General features: G+C 49.0%; 3 protein-coding genes across 4 annotated transcripts; 1 reads left to right on the top strand and 2 right to left on the bottom strand.

Moving 5' to 3' along the window:
- Nucleotides 1–6,163: 6,163 nt before the first annotated feature.
- CCL19 (C-C motif chemokine ligand 19) lies at nucleotides 6,164–8,353 on the bottom strand. 2 transcript variants are annotated; one of them, XM_060101686.1, is made up of 4 exons: nucleotides 7,657–8,353; nucleotides 6,829–6,988; nucleotides 6,508–6,601; nucleotides 6,164–6,417 (listed from the first exon to the last, which is right to left on the bottom strand). In XM_060101686.1, exons 1-4 carry the CDS (start codon nucleotides 7,892–7,894, stop codon nucleotides 6,397–6,399), a joined length of 513 nt encoding a protein of 170 aa, XP_059957669.1. In that variant the 5' UTR covers nucleotides 7,895–8,353; the 3' UTR covers nucleotides 6,164–6,396. The 2 variants fall into 2 exon arrangements, with proteins under 2 accessions (XP_059957669.1, XP_059957668.1); XM_060101685.1 differs by lacking the exon at nucleotides 6,164–6,417 and having other exon boundaries at nucleotides 6,442–6,601; nucleotides 6,829–6,955.
- A 2,881-nt stretch (nucleotides 8,354–11,234) lies between these two features.
- LOC132492000 (ubiquitin carboxyl-terminal hydrolase 21-like) lies at nucleotides 11,235–13,381 on the bottom strand. The gene is given in 1 exon segment (XM_060101118.1): nucleotides 11,235–13,381. A coding segment is annotated over 1 exon segment (1,698 nt). The 5' UTR covers nucleotides 13,210–13,381; the 3' UTR covers nucleotides 11,235–11,511.
- A 7,132-nt stretch (nucleotides 13,382–20,513) lies between these two features.
- On the top strand, nucleotides 20,514–21,612 carry LOC132491626 (protein SPT2 homolog). The gene is made up of 2 exons (XM_060100478.1): nucleotides 20,514–21,018; nucleotides 21,488–21,612. The coding sequence occupies exons 1-2, from the start codon at nucleotides 20,514–20,516 to the stop codon at nucleotides 21,598–21,600; spliced, it is 618 nt and encodes a 205-aa protein (XP_059956461.1). The 3' UTR covers nucleotides 21,601–21,612.
- Nucleotides 21,613–24,740: the final 3,128 nt, after the last annotated feature.

Genomic DNA, 24,740 nt, shown 5'->3' with positions numbered 1-24,740 from the left:
CATGGTATTTTATTATGGCAGCCCAAGCTAAGACAGGTGTGGTAATTGCTAAGGCTCTGAAGAGTCTCTTTTTGGAGAGCAGTGAATCTTTTTGGTCTTATAAACAAAAGTGATCTTATGTTAGGTGACACCCTTAAAATGTTAAGTCTAGGGTTTGGTAAGAAGGATGCATGTTGATGTTGGACAGCCATAGGGTGGACTATCAAGGTATTTATCTTTTTTTTCACTGCCCACAATCTTAACCCCTTTCTGTGTTTGAGGAATTTCCTATTATATTAGTCTTAACTTACCAGTAGATCTTGCCTTCCATCGTAGAATCCCCAAAGGATTACATTCAGCTCCCTGAATCCCAAGAAAATATCTGTCTTGCTTACTATTGTACCATCAGCACCCAGAACAGTGTCTGGCATGAATAACTATTTCTGGCTTCCAGACAGTGATGTAACATCACTTTAGACACAAGGGTTTGCCAGGGCTGGGACTCTATGTCATGGCAGCCCTAAGACCACTGGAGACCCTGTGTTAACAGATGCTCTGACGCTTAGGGCTGCCATGCCAAGAGGTGCCATTTACATAGACTACATGGAAAATGGTGTTCCTGGAGTGGTGCGTCGCTGCTGTCCTGCCTGACAGGCTTGGGTGTTCCTGACAGTGATAGGATTTCCCAAGAGGAATGGTGGCCTGATAGTAATGGGGGGACCTTGACATGAATGGGGCTCCTGTCAGCAGTGGGGACACCAATAGGTGTTGGGATGTCCTGCCAGGATTCCTGAATTGATGGAGAGCTTTACAGTGTTGGGTCCCTAGTAGGAAGGGGTGTCTTCCTCTTGGGGGAGGACCCTTGAAATGATGGTCTGACAGGTATGAGGTCGGTAAGGTGATTGAGGTTTTGATGGTAATGAGTCCAGGTTTCCAGTGAGTGCGATTCTGAGATCCAGAACTCTGGGGGGGTGGGGGGGTCCTGTTGTCTGATAGGGCAGTGTCAAAGCTGCTGGGGTTACAGCCATCCTACTTCGGCCGGGTTGGAGCCCAGGGCAGCTCAGGTCTTATGCTTCCCCTCTGAAGCATGGAAGAATCAAAGGTCCTAGGAATAGAAGTGGGCTGGGAGGTCTGACTCCCCCATCTACTCTGATCCTCAGAGGTTCCACCCCATGCTTGGCCCCTCAGGAGATGGAAGCAGCCCTCAGAAGCGGGTCCTTCAGGATCTGATCCCACCCTTGCAGTCCCCAGAAGCTCTGCCCTACAGGGGCCCCAGCCAGGCTGGCTCAAGGCCCCCTGAGAGGCCCACTCCTTCCAGAAGTCCCGCCCACAGAACCCCTAGTCCTTCCCCTATCCTTACCCTCCAGGTCCCAACCCTGCCCTCCGTTCCTCCTTTCCTTTCAACATTACCAGGTCCTGGCCTCTGCTATTCCCCTGGGAATGGAAGTAAGAAGGTGGGCATAGTTGTAGGCTGAGCCCCTTCCCCTCTGCCCCACTCCTGGAAAAACTGAGGCCTGAGCAGACCTTGAGAACCTGTGCCCACTTCCTCCTGGAGGCTCTGGGGAAGCAGGCTCCCCTTCTGCTGGAGAGGCCGGCCCAGGAGGCCTCCAAGGGGCATATCTGTGTCTGAGCTCAAGCACTGGGGTCCTGCCTGAGACCTTCAGCTCCTTCTCTTGTTTTTTTCCCAGCTCTTCTGAGGAAGCCAAGCCTTTCTACCCCATCTGGACATCCCAGCCCCCAGACCTCAGCCTAAGTGCTACCTGTCAGGCAGACGGGCTGCAGTCTCAGCTTTGCCACTCACCAGTTGAGTGGACTTGGGAGATCACTCTACCTCTCTGTGCCTCAATTTCCTCATACATAGAATGGGACTAGCGATCCCCACTTCATAGGGTTGTTTGAGGATGCAATGATAATGCACATAAAGGACTCAGCTTGGAGCCTGGCACATGGTCAGCATCTCAAAGGAACGGTTTTCCCTGTTCTCTGAGGGCCACTTCCTCAGACCTGCACCTGCTGTACTATTTCCCATTTTTATTTAGGAGGTGGATCGACTCAGAGAGGTGGTATGTGTGGTAGCTAAGAGTCAGATTCTGGAGCCCATCTGCCCAGCCAGGACCCCCAGCTCTGCCACTTTACCGGCCATCCAGCCTGGGTAAGTCATTTAACCTCTGCACCTCAGTTTCCTCAGCTGCAACCTAAGAATGATAATAGTGCTTAAAGCAGTGCCCAGCACCTAGTAAGCACTAGTGGTGATAGAACTAATACTACAGAACCAAGTCCTCCCACGTGGACAGAGTCTCAGGGGCCATCAAGAAAGTTCTCTGACCAGAAGAGTCCCTGTTTCTTCTGACAGAGGGCCTCTTGGAGGAAACTCCCCACTTGGGAGTCCTGCTCCCTTGTGAAGCTCTCATTCCCAAGGTTTTCTGGCTGTTTCTGAGTTTCCCGGAGGCCGGAGAAGGGAGTATGTGGTGGAGGCTTGCCGAGAAATTAAACATGAGATGATGAAAATCTGATCAAAACCGTATGGAGCTGGCTCTGACCAAACACTTAGCCATGTAACCGAGACAGCCCCCACCCCGAGAACTGGATGTGCTCCAGGTGTGAGCGGTGCTGGGGTAATCGTGGGAAAGGGTCATGTTCAATTCCATTTTCTGTTACTCAGATGTGTACTAGGCCTTGTTCTGTGCCAGGCCCTGGGCAGAGCAATGTTGGCAATGGTAGTTCCCTGGGAACTCTATCAGGGAGCCTTTTTTTGGGGGGGGGCCGAGAGGTTTGTGTGACCTCAGTTCCCCGACCAGGGATTGAATTGGGGTCCCGGCAGTGAAAGCGCCAAGTCCTAACCACTGGACCATCAGGGAATTCCCCCATGGATAGGAAGCTTTTTGTCTGCCATAGAGGTGGACAAAAAGGCTGGGAGCTCCCTAAGTAAGGATGTCAGGTCCCTTTAGGGAGATGTTGGCTGCTGGGACCACAGAACTTCAGGTAGGGAGGTGTCACTCAGCTGCCCACCTTAAACCTGTAGCAAGGGCCGTGTGCCTGAGAGAGGAAGGTGGCTACTTAGAGGCAGGCAGCAAGGCCCCCATATCCTGGTTAGGGAGCTAGGAGTCCACCCCACCCCTCAGAGAGCGGGCAGCTTCATCATTGTCAGGTAGGCAGGCCTGTCAGAACTTGGAATAAAGACTCAACACTTGTCAGTGAATCATTGTGAAACAGGGCAGGTGTTGATTAGATGAAATCAGAGTGCTGAGAATGTTTAAGTGGATCAGGACAAGTCACAGATTGCTGGGCTAAGCCCTCCTGTGTCTGGCAGGGAGATAAGGGAAAAAGACCTAGTGTCCGGGAGGGTTGGTGGCTGGGGGTGGGAAAAACAGGGAAGGAGAAAGCCGGGAGGAAAGGCACTGGCCGAAGAAGAGGTGGGGAGGGCTCAGGCTTCTTCGAAATTCTTCACCCTCCAGGCCTCCAGGGTCCAGCAGGGGGCTGTTCCAGCCACTTCACCAGCACCTGGATTATTTTCTTTCTTCCTGGACCTCAGCTTTCCCTTTATTCCCAGAGTCTGGTCCCTGGGGCCCTGGGAAGTGAAGACTTTTCTTTCTTTCTATTTTTAAAATAAATTTATTTATTTATTTTTGGCTGCGTTGGGTCTTTGAGGCTCGCGGGCTTTCTCTAGTTGCGGCGAGCGGGGGCTACTCTTCGTTGTGGTGCGAGGGCTTCTCATTGCGGTGGCTTTTCTTTGTTGCAGAGCAAGGGCTCTAGGTGTGCGGGCTTCAGTAGTTGTGGCACATGGACTCAGTAGTTGTGGCTCGCGGGCTCTAGAGCGCGGGCTCAGTAGTTGTGGCACACAGACTTAGTTGCTCGGCGGCATGTGGGATCTTCCCGGACCAGGGCTCAAACCTGTGTCCCCTGCATTGGCAGACGGATTCTTAACCACTGTGCCACCAGGGACCTTTCTGAATGTGCATGACTTTGGGGAGACTGTGTGAATGCTGGAGAGGGTTAGCCTAAGACCCAAAGATTTAGGAATTAAGTCTTTGTTTGGAGGGACCCTTAAAAATGAAGCCCCCCATCCCCCACCTGACAGATGGGGGAAGTAAGGTCTTGGAGGGGGCAGTGAGGAAGGGACTTCCCCAGAGTTGCACAGTCAGGGGCAGAAACAGGATTGGGGGATTGCGGACCAGGCATTGAGCTCATGACCTGTTCCTGCATCCCTGCCCCTCCCCCCACCTGTGGCAGTGTCAGGGAGGTGGTGTCCAGGTGCCTCTCTCCTGGTAGCACCTACTCAGGGCTCCCACCCTCACCTCCTCTCCTCCATCTGTGTGTTTCTGAAAGCGTCCAGAGGGTGGGTTTGTGTCTGCCTCTGTGGCAGGCTGAACTTTGCTTGGTTTCACTGGGGACCCAGAAAGATTTGAGGGGATGTACACCCCCCTCACACCTGTGTTTGTCCTCTGCCTGCTGTGGTGCAGGGCACAGGTCCAAAGAGTGTCCACAGCTGTGAACTCTGGAACTCCATGGTTGACTCACTTAATGGATGGATGAGTTGGTGGGGGGGTGGGTGGATGGATGGGTAAGGTCTAATGGATGCAGAGACAGCTAGATGGATGGCTGCATGCATGCATGAATGGATAGGTAATTTCCCCCAGGTAGCGGAGCCAAATTTCCTGGCTATACCAATTGTTCTTGCAAACTATCCCCATTCCACCCACTCCTGTGACTCCAAGACCTGATTCATCTGAGGTTCTGGACACCTCGTCCTAGGAGCAGAGGTGAGGAAGAAGCTGCCATGCTCTCAGCTCAGTGAGGATGGGTTGGCACAAACCCTCACTGCTGCTTCCCTTCCAAGTTTGCCCAAGCCTGCCCAGGTCTGCTTTTGTTACCAGATAAGGTATATGGTGTAGTGGTGGCCCCTGTTCCCAGGTGAGGATGCTCAGTCTGGTGTACTAGCTGTCATCCCAACCCCAGGGGCACAGACTTGCTGCTCCCAGCTGGACAGGCCCTTAGGGGCCATAGTTGGGCAACCAGCCAGCTTTCCCAGAGGACTTCCCGAGCACGAGGAGTTCATTCCTCCCAGAGCAGTCTTGTGAGATGTCCCAAGAGTCGAGGGCTTTTGTCTCCCAGAGCTGAGACTCCTTTCCTGTGACTCCTCTGGTCTCAGTGTTGCCTTGGCCCTGGAGCCCATGTGGTTATAAGGTGGTGGGGGTCCCCCCATGCTGAATCTCCCCAGCTCTCTGGCTGTTCCTTTTTCCTTCCTCTCCCACTCTGACCTCTGGCTCCCAGGTATGTCTGTCAGTATCCCTGAGAAGTATGGCCCCAGGATTGCCACGTGGACCCAGATGGGGCTGGCCCTGGCCCAGAGTGACTGGGCGAGAGAAGAGGGCTGGCCTGGAGGTCAGATTCTATATGGACAGATGGGCCCTCACCTCTGGCTGCTGACCCTTTTCTTATATATTTATCTGCTCTCAAGACAAATATTTATTGAGTGACTACCTTGTGCCAAGCCGTGTACTTCATACGAGGGAGACAATGGAAACCAAAATAGACAAGATCCCTGTGCAGGAAGGCTGACAAACTAACAATTACAACTCAGCATCTTGAGTGCTGCAAGAGGAGAGGGGCAGAGGGCCCTGGGAGCTTGGGAGGGAGGGAGGCTGCCTAACCCAGCGTGGAGTCAGGGAAGGCTTCCTGGAGGAGGAGTCATCCAGACCCAGATGGGAAGCCAGGCAGGCAGAAGAGAGAGAAGAGTTCCAGACAGAGGGCATGGCTTGGGTGGATGGGTTCTTTCCCCCCAGGCAACAGAGTTGGGCCTCCTGGCCCTCCCCAGCCATGAGAGCAGGTTCCCAACAACTCCCTTCCCCGCCCCCAGTGATACCAGATCCCTGAGACACCTGGATGCTTGAGCACCTGTCCTGGAGGGCAAAAACTCAGAGGTCTGAGAGAGTTTGGGTCATTCAGGGGACGGGCACAGGTTTAGTGTTGCTGAGCCGTGGAGTGTGATAGGGCTGTGAGGAGACATGATGTGGGGCCTTGATCATGGGAGCTGATCCTAAGAACACAGCATATTAGGTGGAGGTCGATGAGGACGTTGCTTGGGCTGCAGGGTGGAAACTAACCCGGCCATTCCACCTCCCCCCTCCCATCACAGTCCTCCTGGACAGACAGCAAACAGACAGCAGACAGACGGATTTGTGGGTACAAGCTGGGCTTTATTGGAAACACTGCAGTCTGGGCATGGAGAAGTTGTGCTTCCACCACACTCATCCACACCCACACTCACACTCACACTCCTGCCCCACCCCAGCTGGGTCAGTTCTGGTGCAGGGGAGCAGGAGGCCTGGTGCTCCCTTCTGGTCCTCGGTTCCCCAGGGCTTCAGTGATTCACATTCTTTCCCTCAGACACAGGGCTCCCTCTGGGGCTATCATGGGCTACCTGCTGTAGCGCTTTCCCTGGGGGAGGAAGGAGAGGCAAGGTCATGGGCTGGGGTCTTGGGCAGGGGCTTGGAGGGAGGAGGCAGGGCTGGGGAGGGCCAGGCTTGCCTTGGCTGAGTTCTTCTGCAGTCTCCGGATGATGCGGTCCACCCAGGGCTGGTCTGGGGGTGCACAGAGCTGGTAACCTCTCAGCGTGGTGAACCTGGAGACAGAGGTCAGAGGTCAGAGAAAATAGAGCCCTGGAACCCAGCTTCCTGGAAGGCCTTGGTGTGAGGGGCAGCGGCTGGGGACCACACCCGGGAGCCTGTTTCAGGGGCTTCCTTGCAGAGGTTGGGCTTGGCAAGGAGAAGAGAGATAAGAAGGTGGGGGTGGGTTTCCCCAGGGGCTGATGGGGGAGGTGAGGTTAGTCAGGCTTGTCCCGCAACTCACACAACGGCAGGCACCCTGCAGCCATTGTTGATGAGCAGGTAGCGATAGGCTCGCACCAGGAATCCAGGGAAGGGGCGCTGGGTCACAGACAGGCAGCAGTCTTCAGCGTCGTTGGCATCTCCCAGAGCTGGGGTAGGATTAGTGTCAGGACACAGGGACACTGAGGAACGGAGGCCACAGCCCTCACTGGCATTAAGGATGCCTGTCTGTGTGTGGCGGCAGCTAGACCTGATATTCGCTAAATATATTGAAGCACTTCTAAGCAGTTCGGCAAACGACCGCTGTCCTGAGCCCCACAAATGCCCTCCTGCTGCCCTGATCACCCCAGCTTCTCTCCCAAGTCTTTTCAACTTCCCCACAAATGAAGAGTTCACGCTGGTTACAGTGTCAGTGGGGGGAAAGATGTGGGGTAGGGAACGGGGTGGGGTGGGTAACAGGAGGGTGGCATTAGCAGAACTTAGGAGTTGTTAAATTTTTTGACCACTGTTAATTAAATTTTTTGACCCTTGTTAGACCAGTGTCTCCCATTCTCTCCACCTTAAGAAAGTATATACTGTTCTCTCCCGCCTGGGAAACAGAAGCAGCAGGAAATAGAGCCTGAAGAGACGGGGCTAGTCATAGGCCCTGGATACACCAAGAGACAGATACACATTGGAATTCAGGAGCCCTGGTACACCGCCACTCACAGGCAAACACACGGGGCACAACCCACGTTCACTGAAACATGCAGTCCTAACTCACAGAGTCCCTCACGTCCAGCATGAAGCAATCTGAGCCCTAGACACCCCTGCTACTTGCCCCCCACCCTAAGCCTCCCCTCAGCCTTACCAGAGGAGGTCCAGAGCATCAGCAGGCTGAGGGCTAGTAGTGCAGCTGCATGGGATGCCATGGAGGATGAGTGGAGACTGACTGCCAGCAAGCTGTGAGCGTGAGCGAATCTGGGCAGAGTCTGTGTGAAGCCGAGGCCTGGCTGGGAGTGGGTGAGAGTGCTGGGAAGTGCGGGGTGTGATGGGGTCTGGGAACGTGAAAGTGGACGAAGCTGGAGGAAGCTGCCACTGCCACCCATTTATGGCCCGGAACTTTCACTTTCTCTGCTCAGAAATTCCCCTTCAAGTCCGTTCCGTGGATTCCCCTCTGCCCCCCTCTTTCTGACGGAAACTGACCCTGCCCTCCCTCTTTTCTTCTCTTCTGCTTTCCTTGGCTTCAGCTCTAAGAGCCTAAGCAGCCTGCAGTCTGGCCAAGAGAAGGGGACCTTGTGCTGCCAGCTCCAGAGGGAGAGTCTGCACTCTCACCCCCCTGGTGGTATTTGTGTCATCAGCCACAGGGCTGGCCTCTAGAGGTGATGGTTAGGGTGGAGGGGCCCGAGTGAGGAGCTGCGTGCCCTTCCCTAGGTTTATCCCTTGTCCTCACTCTCTTCTCTGTGATTCTTCTCTCTGGTGCTGGTGGTGATGAAGAAGACTCCCCGGTGCCCTCAGAACAACCGTGGAGCCTGGGGTAGCCTCCCCAGGTCATTACAGTGCCTGCCCATCCGTGGTCTGGGAACCATTCTCTCCCTTGGGACAAGCAGAGTTGAGAAGGAATGTTCCTTGGAAGGAGGCCCACCACCTCTTCCCACATCTCAGGCCTCTGGAATTCAACCTCCTGACTCAGCAGCACTGTCCCTTTCTAGAGTTATCATTTTCACATGCCCAACACCTGGGTCAACAGAACAGCTGGAGGGAGCCTGGCCTGGCATAACTCCCTTCATCTTTCCCTTCCTCTGGATCCTGGAAACCAAGAGGGGATTTCTAAGGAAAGGGGGCTGGCCAGCTCATATTCACACAAATCCCCAAATTTCTAGACAGATGGGGGAGGGGACAAGTGATTTCCCATCCTTATGAGAAAAACCGGAGATAGATCAGAAGAGAAGTCCTCAGAAGAGAAATTAATATGTGGGACACCTATTCACCCATCCCTACCCAAGCTCTGAACCCTCTTTTCGATGGGAGAGTGTTTCACTCATAAGTTTCTGACTTATTTTTCTTTCCATCCATTAATAATAATAGTAGTAATAGTATTTCTGATTGTTTACTAGGTGCTAGACTTCATACCAAGGACTTGACCACTGTTATCTTGCTTAGCTTTCCCCCAAAAACTAAGAAGTAGTTTAAAAAATTTTTTTATTTATTTATTTTTGGCTGCGTTGGGTCTTTGTTGCTGTGCGCGGGCTTCTCATTGCGGAGGCTTCTCTTGTTGCAGAGCATAGGTGCGTGGGCTTCAGTACTTGTGGCTCGTGGGCTCTAGAGCACAGGTTCAGTAGTTGTGGCGCACGGGCTTAGTTGCTCCGTGGCATGTGGGATCTTCCCGGTCCAGGGCTCAAAGCCTTGTCCCCTGCATTGGCAGGCGGATTCTTAACCACTGCTCCACCAGGGAAACCCTAGGAAGTAGTTTTTATTATTATCATAGTATTATCTCTTTTAACACATAAGGAATGAGGCTCAGAGCACAAGGTCACAAAGCAAATAAGTGTCTTGAGCCGAGGCATCTTTAAGATTTACACTCTTTCCCTACCATCCCACACTGCCTGTCTGCCATTGATTACAGAACAGCACAGGGGAGTGAGGCTCTACACATAGCATGCCTAGGTTGGGATTTAGATTACATTACTTGCTAGCCCTGTGACCATGTGCAAAGTATCTAGTTTCTGTGTCTTAGTGTCCTTATCTGTAAAAGAGGAATGGTAATAGCTTTTAATTCTTAGGATTAAATGAGGTAATCTGAGCAAAACCCTTAGTTTAGAGGCTGGTACACAATAAACACTCAATTTTTTTTTAAATTTAAAAACCACTTTATTGTTAAAAAATGCTAACCATCCTGAGCCTTCAGCGAGCTGTAGTAGGAACATAAAAGGATCCTGGATCACAGATACCATCACAAGTATAATAGTAATGAAAAAGCATGAAATATGCAAGATTTACCAAAATGTGACACAGAGACACCAAGGAAGCAAAGGCTGTTGGAAAAACGGTGACAGACCTCCTTGATGCAGGGTTGCCACAAACCTTTAAATTTGTTTAAAAAATACGGATTCTGCAAAGCACAGTAAAATGAGGTCTGCCTGTACAGTGGTCCCTTAGTAACTGAGCGGATTGGTTCCATGACCCCTGAGGATGCTAAAATCGGAGGATGCTCAAGACCCTTATCTAAATGGTGTGATATTTGTGTATAACCTAGGTACATCCTCCACTATACTTTAAATCCTCTCTAGATTACTTATACTACCCAATACAATGTAAATATTATACAATGTAGATAGTTTTAAAGACAATTAAACACTCAATATTAACCGTTATTATTATTCTATCCTTTTATTCAGATGTCTGTCAGTGCATCTATCTCTCCATCTTTCCATGGATCCTTCTCTTTATGGTGGTTCTGCTTATTCTCTGTTGCCCCACCCCCGTCCATTCTCCACTCTTCTCTGCCCTGCTCTGTTCTCTAGAAGGGTGACCTCTACAGACAGTATTACTCAGGATCCCTTATCCTTTAGCTTCCGTTTGGGCTTGGCCGTGGGAGGCAGCAGCAGGAGATCAGTGGTAGGAGAGAGGAGTTGGGGTATTTATTCTCCCAATCCTTCATCCTGCTATAGTTCTGACAGTGAATAATTTACTCTGTGGCAGTTGTCCTTAAAGAGTTGTTCTTCGGGGGCTTCCCTGGTGGCGCAGTGGTTAAGAATCCGCCTGCCAATGCAGGGGACACAGGTTCGAGCCCTGGTCCGGCAAGATCCCACATGCTGTGGAGCCACTAAGGCCGTGCGCCACAACTGCTGAGCCCATGCTCTAGAGCCCACGAGCCACAACTACTGAGCCCACATGCCACAGCTACTGAAGCCTGCGCACCTAGAGCCCATGCTCTGCAACAAGAGAAGCCACCGCAATAAGCCCACGTGCTGCAACGAAGAGTAGCCCCCGCACACTGCAACTAGAGAAAAGCCCGCGCGCAGCAACGAAAACCCAACACAGCTTAAAAAATTAAATAATTAAGTAATTAATTAATTAATTAATTAATTTAAAAAAAGAGTGGTCTTCAGACAGCAGCATCAGCATCACCATCACCTGGGAGCCTGTTAGAAATGTAAATTCTCAGGTCCTACTCCAGAGCCACTGGAGCAATCCATATTTTAACACACCCTTGATGACTCTGATACATGCTGAAGTTTAAGAACCACTGACCTACAGTTAGATTCTTTTGGGCTGCCTCATCTCCGTGGGTTTATCTCTGAGGCTCCCGAAACACTGTTCCTTCGTCTGGCCTCTTCAGGCCTTGGTATGGTAACGGTTTCCCACTATTGCTGAACCCTGAGTGCCTCACTCTTCCATGTTGGTTCCTGAATCTTGACCCCCACCTCTTTTTTTTTTTTTTCTTTCTTAATAAATTTATTCACAAAAAAAAGTGAGACTGTAGAGGGTCTGGGGGCTGTACACGGGCAGGGGCCTGGGGAGCTCTGTACATGGGGCTGGGAGACAAGGGAGCCTCCAGGTAGAAGGGTATTTTTTAATAAAAAAAATAATGGGAGGTACAACCACCCCCTCCCCCCTCCCCGATTAAAAAGACACAAAAATAGACGTCTCTGAGGTAAATGGGGAGCCTGGGGGCTTGAGGGTGTTGAAAGGGTTTCACAGGTGCCAGGGCTTAAAGGGGATGTCACAGGCACCGGGGTGGCTCCTGCATCAGTTGGTAGAACAGCACGTAGCCCTCACTGGATGCCACCTGGTTTTCACTGACAGGGGAGACACGAGAGTCATTGTAGACATGCCAACCAGTCTGGCACCGGCACAGGGCTGTGTAGTGGCCATAGTGGACACTGCCCGAGTGGTTGCAAAGGGCATACAGCTGATATACGGGGCTTCCGGCTTTATCACTGGCAAAGTCCCCTAGGCTCAGTCGCTGCAGCGGGAAGTCTACACCTACTGAACTTTTCTTGATGGAGCCTCGGGAGGCGGAAAATCGATTAAGATGGAGCACGAGGATTCGGGGGAATCTTTGTACTGTCAACTTTTTGGTACTTCGTGTTTTCTGCCGACATTGGTCACACACTGGGGCATTCTCCGATTCTAGCTCTTCTTCCTTGGTGAAAAGGCTGAAACAATCCCGCAGAGACACCTTGCCCCCGGCAAATCCTTTCTTGGGGATGGGCAGGGACAGGTCACAAAAAACCTCGAAGGTTGTGGAGCGATACCCACAGGCCTGGCACTTGAGACAACTTTTCAACTGGCCCACAAACAGGTCCACAATCTTGCTGTCCTCTCGCTCCAGGTAACGCTTCCACATTAGGTTGGCTCGGTCGTCATCGCTTAACTCAGGTTCTTCTAGCAGAGCCCCTCCACGGCGAGGTTGGGAGGGAGCTGGACTATTGGCCAGGACTGGCGGAGCCCGGCGGTCTCGTCGGTTGATTTCGAGGTGTAGCCGCTCCATGAGGAGCTTCAGAAACTCTTGGGCATCCTGCTGGCTGTATCCAGAGAAGGAGGGAACATATTTCTGGAAGACAGCTCGGAATCGAGTAGGATTCACAGCTTCACAGGAGTCAGGGTGCCACAGGGCACCAATCACATCTGCAAAGGCTTCAGGGAGCTCTTGGGCTCGGCCGCCTCCAGGCACCTCTTGCCGGAAGTCCCTTCGCAGACAGAAGTCCCGAAGAGGCCGAGTGCTGCTCAAACACTGTAGCACAGCATTCAGGAAGCACGTGTTCCCCAGGTTTCAGAGGCCAACATGACCAGAGCCCAGAAGCAGTGTGTGATGAGCCATCTTGTTATCGGAGTAGAAAGGTTCAGAGGGCCGGGCAGATATCACGTGGAAGGAGCCATGGGAAGTAGGGGGCTCTGTCCGTATGCTGAGCAAGGTGGGTGGCCCAGGAAAGCCCCCAAGGCGTCGGAGAGAGGTGCTACGTCTCAAAGTGGGTGGCTCAGGCCGGAGAGCCAAGCGGCTCAGTGCAGCCCCTAGCTCTCCAGTGCCGCGGTGCCCTCCCAAGGCAATTCCCATTGGACGCAAGTCCCCACTGCTCACAGACTTGGAACGGGCTAGGTTGGTCCTTGATGGGAGAGGCAGAGCCACAGTTGGGGGTGGTGAGCCAGGCAGGGGAACTCCATGATCTGCCCGAATTGGGCCTCTGGGACGAGGGCCTGAGGTCCGTCCCCGTCCCAGCTCCAGTTTCTTGAGCCGTTCCTCAGGGGGACCTGGCCTAGGAGGCAGAGGTCGTAACACAGGGTTCGGCCCAGGGGCTGGGTTTCGGCGCTCCTTGCTCCGGGCCCTGGGAGCAAATGGTAGCTTGGATCCCACTCGGGGCTGGACATTAAGAGGTGGCTCTCGGGTCCGTCCCAGGCGGTGCTCAGAAGCCTGGGGCATTGTGGACACCACAGGCTGGACCTGTCCCCGGGTGAGGCGGCGGGGGAGGCCAGCCGGGGCCAGGCCCCAGCTCAGGGCCACCCCCTACTACCCTCGTGCAGCGCCCCCGCGGGCCCGGCTGCAGCTTTAGCCGCAGCTAGTGCCCAGATCTCTCCCACCGCAGGGGCCGCCGCCATCTTTTCGACCCCCACCTCTTAAATAGCCCCTTTATTAAAATCTTTCTGGTTAGACTTTTTTTGAGTGTGCCATCTGTTTCCTGCCAGGTTCCTAACTGATACAGTAAATGGTACCAGAAGACATCCCAGGAAATAGATTTCCAAAATGGGATCCTGGGATTGCGTTGCTCATATATTTGCTGAGTGCACAAACCTCCTTGCATGGGGAAAGAGGACACAAGTAATCCAGAACATGAAGAAGCATCACCATCACTTAGGACTATCACTAAGTGAGGTGCAGTGTAGGATGCTGATGGAGGGAAAGACATTAGGAGATAAAATGCCCCAGGTACTTAATTGCTATGGCCACAAATGGTGATTTCAAATGGTCATTACATACATGGTTGGGTGGGCTGCCTGTTTCTGGTTGTGCTGGCACAATTACATAAGAAAAAGAGAAGTTTAAGAACATGAAATTCTAATTCAAGTTATGGGTAGAGATTCAGAAAACTTCTATGGAATTTTTAAAAATTGAAGTACAGTTGATTTACAATGTTGTGTTAGCTTCTGTTGTACAGCAAAGTGATTCAGTTACATATATATCTATATATCTATTCTCTTTCAGATTCTTTTCCATTATAGGTTATTACAAGGTATTGAATATAGTTCCCTGTGCTCTACAGTAGGTCCTTGTTGTTTATTTATTCTATACATAGTAGTGTGTATCTGTTAATCCCAAGCTCCTAATTTATCCCTCTCCCCCTAATTTATCCCCCTTCACTATGGAATTCTTAAGTCATCTTTAATGTATGTGATCCATAGCCACATGGCAGATATGGCTATGGATCAAGCCCCAAAACTGATTGTATGTGTGGTAGTGTTGCAACCCCGGGTAAATGCACAACCCCACCATATTCCTAATACTAGAATAAGCGCACTCTTGGGAAGGAGAAGGACTCTGAGACTTGGAATAGGGACATTTAGGCAGAGATGAACAAAGCTGAGAATTTTGGACCTTTAAATTCCCTTAAACCTTCCTTGCTGGCAGAAGAACACTCCTCCCCCTGCAAACCGTGAATGATCCAGCCTTCCCATTCATTAAAAAATGTTTTTAATAACTCCCTGGCAAAAGGCATGCAGGGGTCCTCTTCAGGACCCACCCTCACCACCCTTCATAGCCTCCAGGCCCATAGTGCGAGTTTGATTCTAACATAGCCTGGATGGGAATGTACAAGATATGCTCCAAGAACAATAGCGTGCACACTGAAGGAGTTGCAAGAACTTGTCAACTGTATTGGGAGAATCTTGGGGACCAGTGAGGACAAATTTATTGATATGTATGCCCTTATCCAGGATTTGGGTATTACTGTATTAGCTGAGCACCTGGGAATGGTGTTAATAATCTGTTGAGTTGGTTACTGGAAGCCTGGACTCAACAGTGGCCTATGATCAATGAGGTTGGGGTGCTAGAACCTCACCGGCATATTGTAGAACAGTCTTCCTCAGGATCTGAGGTGCATATGATTCACTGGGGGGTCTCATTAAACTGCAGATTCTGATTAAGTAAGTCTGGGTGAAGTCCAAGATGTTGTGTTTCTAACAAACTTCTAAGTGATGCTGATGCTGCTGGTCCTCAGAATATACCTTGAGTAGCAAAACAGAGGAAAGAGTGCAAAGGTTACAGAGATAGGAATGTTGGAGGCCCCTCTTATGTGCAACCACTAACTCTGAAGGGTCCAGGAAGATAATTCCTTCTCCAAGGCCATAAGAAAAGCACTGGTGATGAGAACACTAACTATGAAAAGCACTGTAGTGGTTTCTTTTTTTAAAAAAAATGAAGTTATTTATTTTTTAAAATTTATTTTTGGCTGTGTTGGGTCTTTGTTGCTGCGTGCGGGCTTTCTCTAGTTGCGGCGGGTGGGAGCTGCTCTTCGTTGCGGTGCAGGAGCTTCTCATTGCGGTGGCTTCTCTTGCTGTGGAGCACGAGCTCTAGGCGCGTGGGCTTCAGTAGTTGTGGCTCGCGGGCTCTAGAGCACAGGCTCAGTAGTTGTGGCGCATGGACTTAGTTGCTCCGCGGCATGTGGGATCTTCCCGCACCAGGGCTCGAACCCGTGTCCCCTTCATTGGTAGGCGGATTCTTAACCACTGCGTCACCAGGGAAGCCCTGTAGTGGTTTCTTTAGTAGGCAGGAGATGAGGATGGGAGATGTTCTCTTGGGACTGGGCAATCTCATTTCAAGGAGAATAATGGAATCTTTGAGTGGTAGAGTCTAGATGCTCACCTTCTGATCAATAAGATGAATGAAATTACTAAATAAGCTGCAGGGACAAGTGGTAATCATTGTGCTTTGCCTATAAGGATCTGTGGTGGTAGCTAATTGATCATAGTTTTCCTAGGAATGAAATAGATGGACAACTTACTGACCCATATAAGTGTAAAATGTCTAGGCCTGGTAGGGAGAAACTTGATTCAAATTGTATTGGGGATTTACAGTGTTTACCCATTTCCTTGACTTAAATCAGTTCCCCAGACCTGAGCCCCTTGATTGGTTGGTGGGGGCGTGGGAAGGCTTGAGTCTTTTCACAGGTGGACTCTATACATCTTTCTTCTAGTCAGTTGTTCTCAAGGTGTGGTCCCTGGACCAGCAGCATCAGCATCAGCCGGGAACTTGGCAGAGATGCAAATTCTCGGGCTCTGCCTCAACTCCATTGAATCAGAAACTCTGGGAGTGGCCTAGCCATCTGTAGTTTAACAAGCCTTTCTGGTGATTTTGATGTATGCTAATCGAGAATCATTTCTCTAAGCCTTCCCTAGAGAGATCTGTAGCCGTTTGCCAGGGTGACCATGAATGGTGAACAGAAAATATTCAGATCTTTGGGGGATTATTAGATACTGTCTCATGTTAATACTAGTCTTGGGGACCCAGAACCCCACTGTGGTCCACTAGTCAGAGTAAGGGTTTATGGAGTTCAGGTGATAGAACGATCTTGGTTCAGGTCCATCTCACAGTGAATCTGTAAGACCTATCCAGTGGTTGTTTCTCTAGTTTCAGAATGTATAGTGGGAATAACTATACTTAGTAATTAGCAAGGTCTCCACACTGGTTCCTTGACCAAGGAGTGAGGAAAATTATGGTAGGAAGGGCCAGGTGGAAGTCCTTTGAACTGTGCCTGCCCCACCATGTTCCCCCCTACAATAGTAAACTTAAAGCAATGCTTTGTTGCTAGAGAATGTGCATAGAAGAGAGCACCTTCAAAGACTTAAAGATGCTTCAGCCCTTGGTACAGCATATTACAGCTAATAATCTAGCACGTGCCTTCTTTCTGTACCAGTCACTTAAAGACCATTGAAATCCATTCATTTTCAACTATAATGATAGAAATACACCTTCACTGTTTTACCTCAGGGATATTATCAGCTTTCCTGCTCTGATTATCATAAGATAATCTGGATATCTCACAGGATATCAAAGTAGTCCGTTAAACTGATGACATTATGTTTACTGGCACACAAGAAATAGCAGTTGCCCTAAATGCCTCAGTAAGACCTATGTATGTCAGAGGGAGAGAAAGAAATCTTCCAAAAATTCAGGATCCTACAACATAGGTAAAGTTTCTAGGCTATTAGAGGTAGCGAGAAGCTGAAAAACAGTGATCTGGGGAATGTTGCACATTTACTGTGAAGAGGCACAATGCTTAAAGAGCTATTTGGATTTTGGAGGCAACATACATCATAGTTAGGTGTAGTACAGCAAAATATTTGTTGGATATGGCATAAAGCTGACAGTTTCGAATGAGGCCCAGAGCAAGGAAGGGGTCTGCAGCAGGTCTAGGCTCTGGGGAAAAGTTGCCTGTCTACTTGGGCCTTATGACTCATAAATCCAGGCAATTTCAGATTGTCTGTGGCAGAGAAGGGTGCGACAGGAGCCCCAGAAGGAGCATTACAGGAAAGACCCTTAGGGTGTTGGAGTAAGGACTTATCTCTTCTGCTAACGATTATTTACTCTTTGAAAATCAGTCCTGATTTGCCACTGGGCCCTGGTTTAAAACTCAGACTATAGATCACCCAGTGACAACGCAACCTAGGGTGTTATCTATAGCAAGTCATATAGTCGGATGTGCGTGGCCAGTGTTCCACTGTCGAAGGAACATTGTACATTTGAGACCAGGCCTTAGAAATTTCAGAAGGCATGAGTAAAAGCATGGGGAGGTGGCTCAGATTCCTACTTTTATTGTTTTCTGCTTCTTCTTCTGATCGTACTTATGCCTTCGTGGAGAAGTTTTCTATAAACAGTTAACAGAGAGAGGAAGTGTATGGTCTTGATTTTCAGATGGGTCCCTAAGGTATGCTGGCATCAGTCAAAAGTAGACGGTTGCTTACATTCAGGTGTGGCCCTGAAAGACAGTGGTGAAGGGGAGTCCTCTCAGTGGGCAGAACTTCAGGCAATACATTTAATGTCTGCTTTGTCCAGAAGGAGAGATGGCCTGAAGTTTGGAGCTATACAAATTCATGTACAGTGGCTGCCCACAACAACCCTGCCCTCACCTCTGTAAATTGACTCTTCACTAAATTCTTTTCTATTAAGACTTTTGGGTCATGCCATTTGTTTCCCTCCAAGATCTTATATGATACAAGAATATAGTGCAGAGCTGGTGTAAAGGTTTCAAATAAATTTCAATACTGTCTTCTTGGAATGCCTGTTGGGAAATATCCTGAGAATCAGCAGCAAAGGGTGAAATAATGAAATAATAATAAACAAGGGATTTACACCACATTCATTCAATAAATATTTATTGAGGGCGTCCTATGTTCCAGACACTGTTCTTGGCACTGGGACACAGCAGTAAACGAAACAGAAAGACATTCCTGCTCTTGCAGAGTTTTTATTCCATTTAAAAAAATATTTATTATTTAGGCTGAGCTGGGTCTTAGTTGTGGCATGTGGGATCTTCATTGCTGCATGTGGTATCTTTTAGTTGTGGCATGCGGGCTTCTTAGTTGTGGCATTCGGACTTCTTAGTTGAGGCATGCATGCGGGATCTAGTTCCCGGACCAGGGGTCAAACCCAGGCCCCCTGCACTGGGAGCATGGAGTCTTACCCACTGGACCACCAGGGAAGTCCCTGGAGTTTTTATTCTTATCAAGGAGACAGGCAATAAGCAAACAAGAAAAAAAAATAGTATGCCAGATGGCAGTAAGTGCTATGAAGAAAAATAAAGAAGGCTAGAGGGATAGGGAGTATTGGGGAGGGTGGTAATGGAAGTCTTGTCTGATTACCTTTGAGCAGAGAGCTGATCTGAAGAACGTGAAGGGGAGAGCCATGTGGAGATCTGGGGAAGATGCTTTAGACGAGAAAATAGCAAGTATGAAGGTCTTGAGGCAAAAGTGTATTTGAGGAATAGAAAGGAGGCCAGTGTTACGGGAGGGAAGTAGCAAAGGGTAGAGTGGTAGGAGAGACAATCAGATAACAACATGGGCCAGATAGTGTAGGGCTTTGTAGGCCACTGCGGGGTTTATTTCTACTCTGAATGAGTTGAGGAACCTTTGGAGGGTTTTGAACAGTGACATGATCTGGCATGTGTTAAAGGCTCCCTGTGGCTGTCGGATGGAAGATAGACCAAAGTGGTGCAAAAATGGAAGCCTGGAGACCAGCTTGGAGGCAACTGCAATAATCCAGGGAGGACATGAGGTTGCTGAGAGTTGGTGAGAAGTGGTCAGATTCTGGAAATGTTTTGAATGTAGAGCCAGTGGGCTCTGCTGAGGGGTTCAGCATAGGATATGAGAGAAAGAAGAGAAAGAGAGACAGAGAAAATACTTCAATGTTTTTGGCTTGAGCAGTGTGATTGTTGGAGTTATATTTACCAAGATGTGGACGACTGTAGAGGAGTGGGTTTGTGAGACGGTCAGGAACCTTGTTTTTTTTTTTTTTACAATTTTTATTGAAATATAGTTGATTTAGAATGCTGTGTTAGTCTCAGGTATACAGCAAAGTGATTCAGTTGTATATATACAGGGGACTACTGGTCCTGCTGGTCTTTTTTAGATTCTGTTCCATTATAGGTTATTACAAGATATTGAGTATAGTTCCCTGTGCTATACAGGTTCTTGTTAGTTATCTATTTTATATATAGTAGCATATATATTTTAATCCCAAACTCCTAATTTATCTCTCCCTCCAGGAGCCTTGTTTTGACTTTTTAAGATGAAGCTGCATTTTGGACATGTAAGTGGAGATGTTAAGTACGTAGTTGGTAGTATGAGTCTAGAGTTCAGGCGAGAGATTCTAGCTGAAGATAAAAATTTGGGAGCATATGGATGGTATTTAAAACCATAAGACAATGAGGTCATCAAGGGAGTGAGTGTAGATAGAAGGGGTCAAGTTCCAAGGCCTGGAGCTCCCTAACACTGACAGATCAGGGAGAAGAAGAGGAATCGGGGAAGGTGACAGCCGTCAGGTGTTCTGATGGTACCTTCTATCATGGCAAAAAGGGGGAGGGCATAGGCTCTATGCGTGGAAGGTTTAAGGCACCAACTCCCCAGCCACTGGTTTAAATGATCCAGTGGTGGGGTGGTGGAGACCAGGGAGGTGGGTTTGAAACAGTTTCTGACCACACCCACAGAGCCCTCAGTGTGCTACCTGCTTTACCTAGTTCACCCTCTTCTCAGCCACGTGGCCTTCGTGGGGTTCCTGGTTCAGTGTGAGCTTTGGACAAATCTCCCAGCTCAAGGCAGTTCAGCTCATCTTGGCACCACACTCTCCCAAGGAGCCCGCTCAGCCTTCATGCTCCCTGGTCTGATCAAATCCATGCCCCAGGGGTCGGAGATCTTGGGTGGAGGGCACTTTAGCCATTGAGGCAGGTAAGGCAGCAGCGAGGCCGGGAAAGTCAACCAAGGCCGTGGTAGGAGTGGGAGTACCGGGGAGTAAATGATTGTGGAGGGCATCTCGATTAGATGCTTAATAAATGTTTGTTGGATGGATGAATGTGCGTATCAGGAGCTGTGTCCGTGGGGCTGAGCGTGACTGGTGTGCCCGTCATCCGTGTGTGTGTGTGTGTGTGTGTGTGTGTGTGTGAGAGAGAGAGAGAGAGAGAGAGAGAGAGAGAGAGAGAGAGAGAGCGAGCTGTGGCTCTGTGTCCACGTCTGCGCCTGATGTGTCTCCCCTCCCAGGCCTGCAGAGGGCGCACCAGCCTGGGAAGGGAGGCTCTGGAGTGGGCGCCGCTCTGGCTGAGGGGTGGGTGGGCGCTGGCGGGTGGGGGGTGCTCTAGCAAGGGCGGGGTGCGGGCCCGACCCGGCGGGCTGCTCAGAGAGACTGAGAAGGGCGTTGGGCCCAAAGTCCGTGGGCCTGGCACGGCCTCTGGTGCTGTCCCCGCTCCAGGCCCCCCCTGGTCCCGAGGCAGAGGGTCCGGCCCCGGGTCCCAGCGCGCGGGTCCCGGCACACGGGCGGAACGTGCAGAAGGGAGACTCGGGCTGCGGGTGGGACCCGGAGCCCCAGGACCTGGGGTCGGCGTGGGCCCGGGAAGCCCCCGGGCGGCGATTACCCCGGGCCGAGCACAGCGGCTGTCCCGCCAAATCTCTGCCACTCGGGCCCTTAAATCTGCGGGTACTCGGCTGGGCAGGCTGGGACGCATGGGCGGCCGGAGGCCGGTGTTTTTCCGTGAGTATTTGTCTTCCCCACCCCAAGTATTCCCAACTTATCCTGAGGCCAGAGCGCCCAACGTGGAAGACAGGAAGCAATGTCTGTCGTAAAGGCTGAAGGAAGTTCACAGTACCTCCGGGACTTCCTTCGCAGCATAAATAACCCGCACCCGTTTGATTCCTTAAACCACGTAATTACGGTGCCAACTCTAAGAGAGGTTTCTTTCAACCTTTAGGTTGAAACAATAGGCTTTCAAGGTTTATTGAAAGCCTAACTGTGTGCCCGGCGCGATGCTCGGTGCCGGGGGATGAAGTGCTTTCACCTGGACAGGGGCGGAAAACGAGTTTGTCTTGCTCATCAGTGGACATGGGAAAATTCTAGACCCCTGGCCTAGCATGAGACACATTTGAGGACAAATAATAAAGGGGGGGGGGGGGAAATCCCAGAAAGATGAAGGAAATGAGAACAGTAGTGTTCAACCCACAAGCCTGTTTGCCTTTGGAGAACCGAGGACCGCGGCGACGATGCTGCCTCCTAGTGGCGGAGCCGGGCAATGAGGCCAAGTGGAGTTTAACATCCCGTCCGCTGTGGGTATTCTGAACCGAAATTGGCGCCGGCTGCTCAGGTAATCACAGGTGGAGTTCGGTTATTCATTTAATATTAGATTGAAATTTATTATTAGCACAATCCAGGACTCTAAAGCAAAAGTCTTCAAGAACATGGCAGCAGAGTTTCCCTGGGAGTTTGCCACCAACTGGGAAATGGATTTTCTTGAAGAAAATGAAGTTTCCAGCTTCCTGACATAGCTAACACAATCTCTGTAGGGGAACTGCAGAATAGCCACCGCTAGAAGAATACCAGATATAGGCATTAGAAAAAGGCTTGGCAATTTCAACATCCATAAAGGTGGTAATTCATCGGTCAAGATTGATGGCAAAGGAAGGATACATTGATGATTTTTAACAAAATAGCATCACTTTGTCCCCAAATACAAGGATAAATAACACCTGGACATGCAGAGAAAAAGAACTTCACAAAAGAGGTCAGTTGAAGCTGAAGACATTTTCACAGGTAAATGATTAAAGCTAGGAAACAAATTAATTTTGAGCTTTCATAAATAGCAAGTATAGACCCAGTCCTCCTGATCTTCCTGTGCCATAAAGCTGGGCAGAAGATGCCAAATATGTCATTGGTGCTGTGCTGGTAGCCCCATAGTACCCCATTTTTGAAGATGTCAAAAGAAAGATCCTGTCATTGGTGATCATGTCCCTCTAATGACTGATGAGTAAAGAATGAAATAGTGGCTAGCGAAAGTGTGGCCCAGGTAACATGGAGGGAGAGGAGTGTTAAGAAATCTGGTTGCTCAGTTTGGAATTAGTTTCCAGTTCATATGACTGAGGTTGTTAAGACATTTCTATTAGCTGTAATTCTGGGAGCTCTTACTAGCCCCTTCCATCCTTTACATTTGTGTCAAAGAGGCCCTTAAAGGATTTACAAAGAAGGAGTGAGCCAGGGGAAGCAGAAGGCTTCAGACTTTGAAGCAACACTGACAAGAGGAAGCTGGTCCACCATTTTGTAAGTGTGTGTGTGTGTGTGTGTGTGTTATCATTTCATGGAAGAGATAGTGCTAAAATCATTTGAAAATATGGTATTAGTAATTTTCTGAATGGCACTGAGGGTGACATTGTTAGAAGATAGTAATTGCTGTTAAAGGAAATTCCAGGGGTTACAATGAGTTTTCATGTTTGTAGGATGATGGTTTTGTAAATTTGGGGGATGACTGATGTTTGGAATTTTTTTCTTTTCACATTTCTAGTAAAAGCCATTAATTGTCTTACTGTTGAACACTGGCAGACTAGTATTCAGTAAAATATTTCTTTTTACTGTATGCATGAGCATCAGTTTGGAAGTCCTCCAACTTTATAATTTCATTTTATGCTTTGTACTTATTTTTACTGAAATATTTACTTATCTAAACAGCAATCTTCTGGAAAGTTACTTTTATCTCCCCTCCCATTTGGGTCTTTGTGATTTGATGCCTTTACAAATGTATACACACACCAGAAACATTTACTTTATTTATTTTATTTTTATTATTATTATTATTTTGGCTGCGCTGGGTCTTTGTTGTGGAGCATGGCCTCTCTAGTTGTGGAGCGTGGGTTTAGTTGCCCCGCGGCATTTGGGATCTTAGTTCCCCGACCAGGGATTGAACCCACGTACCCTGCATTGGAAAGCAGATTCTTAACCACTGGACCACCAGGGAAGTCCTTAGAAACACTTACTTTAGTTTTAGTTGGAGCTCAAGAAGGAGTGAAAATAAATGCATGTGTTTAATTTGCCATCTTTACCCTGACCTACTACTTGTCTTTGAATTCGGTGGTGTTGATCATTCCCCCTGTGGTTTGTGTTTTATGGTTTTATGTTTAAGAAGTTCTTTTTCTACCTCAAGGTTATAACCACCCTCACCTGTATTGTCTTCTATAACATATATTTTAAACATTAGGTCTTTAATCCTATGATGAATTGTTTGAAAAATACTGAGGCTATGATAATGGGAAGGTAGACGTATTTTTAAAAAAGGAAGAACAATTTGAATCTTTAAGAAAAACAAAAAGCTGAGTGACAAAAGGAAAGTAAGCACAGTACGCTACTTTGCTCTGCAGTGAACAACATTTACATGGTCATCATAATGTAAATTCTGATCATTGTCTAAATATAGTGGTATAGCTATATTTAGAGGATAGGGTGACAGGAGAAGAGGGTTAGTAAGAGAGCTAAATCTCCACTTTTTTTTTTTTTTTTTTTTTTTTTTTTTTTTGCGGTACGCGGGCCTCTCACTGTTGTGCCCTCTCCCGTTGCGGAGCACAGGCTCTGGACGCGCAGGCTCAGCAGCCATGGCTCACGGGCCCAGCCGCTCCACGGCATGTGGGATCTTCCCGGACCAGGGCATGAACCCGTGTCCCCTGCATCGGCAGGCGGACTCTTAACCACTGCACCACCAGGGAAGCCCCTCCACTTTTTATAATAGGAAGTCAATAGGTAACTTTAAAAAAATTTATTTATTTGGTTGCGTCGGGTCTTAGTTGCAGCAGGTGGGCTCCTTACTTGTGGCTCACCAGCTCCTTAGTTGTGGCATATGAACTCTTAGTTGTGGCATGCATGTGGGATCTAGTTCCCTAACCAGGGATCGAACCTGGGCCCCCTGCATTGGGAGCGTGGAGTCTTAACCGTTGCACCACCAGGAAAGTCCCTCAGTTGATAACTTTAAAAATAGGTAAATGAAGAAACAGAAGTATGAACAAAGTATTTAGACATATGGCACTAAGTCCTAGAGGAAGTAGCTTAAGAGTTAAAAGTTGCAGGAAATTGTTGTTCAGAATAAGCCTTTTGGTACTTTCTGACTTTTTTTAACCATGAGTATGTATTATTTGATTTTTTTGAATTATGGATATTACAGAAAGAAGAAAGAACAGGACAATACTGTCAAAGATGAAGTCAGAAAAGGAGAGTAGGGACTCATTCTCTGATAAGATAGATATTATATGCTAATCAGGGCAGAGCTTGAGGCAAATACCAGCTATGCAGTGTGGCAAGATAATTTAGTGAAATATGAAGTTTTGCTTTGTTTTGCCTATGTTTTCCTTTTTTTCTCTTTTTGCTGATGATTTTCTTTTCTCTTTAGAGCAAGCGAGGGTTTTGGTAGGGCTGAGAGTAGTAGCACCCTGATATTAGAGTCC

This window comes from Mesoplodon densirostris, chromosome 6, assembly GCF_025265405.1.
Source record: "Mesoplodon densirostris isolate mMesDen1 chromosome 6, mMesDen1 primary haplotype, whole genome shotgun sequence".
In the NCBI taxonomy this organism is placed as follows: domain Eukaryota; kingdom Metazoa; phylum Chordata; class Mammalia; order Artiodactyla; family Ziphiidae; genus Mesoplodon; species Mesoplodon densirostris.
Note: the sequence above shows the minus strand (reverse complement) of the source record. Positions and strands in the feature narration are given on the sequence as shown.

Bases quoted from the DNA above. Each gene is read 5' to 3' on its own strand.
- CCL19 (XM_060101685.1), bottom strand. From the start codon at position 7,894: ATGGGTGGCAGTGGCAGCTTCCTCCAGCTTCGTCCACTTTCACGTTCC. The intron at 6,956-7,656 runs GTAAGGCTGAGG...ATCCTACCCCAG, and splicing joins GATGCTCTGGACCTCCTCTG to CTCTGGGAGATGCCAACGAC. The intron at 6,602-6,828 runs GTGAGTTGCGGG...CTCTGTCTCCAG, and splicing joins TGCAGGGTGCCTGCCGTTGT to GTTCACCACGCTGAGAGGTT.
- LOC132491626 (XM_060100478.1), top strand. From the start codon at position 20,514: ATGTGTCTCCCCTCCCAGGCCTGCAGAGGGCGCACCAGCCTGGGAAGG. The intron at 21,019-21,487 runs GTGAGTATTTGT...TCAACCCACAAG, and splicing joins CCGGAGGCCGGTGTTTTTCC to CCTGTTTGCCTTTGGAGAAC.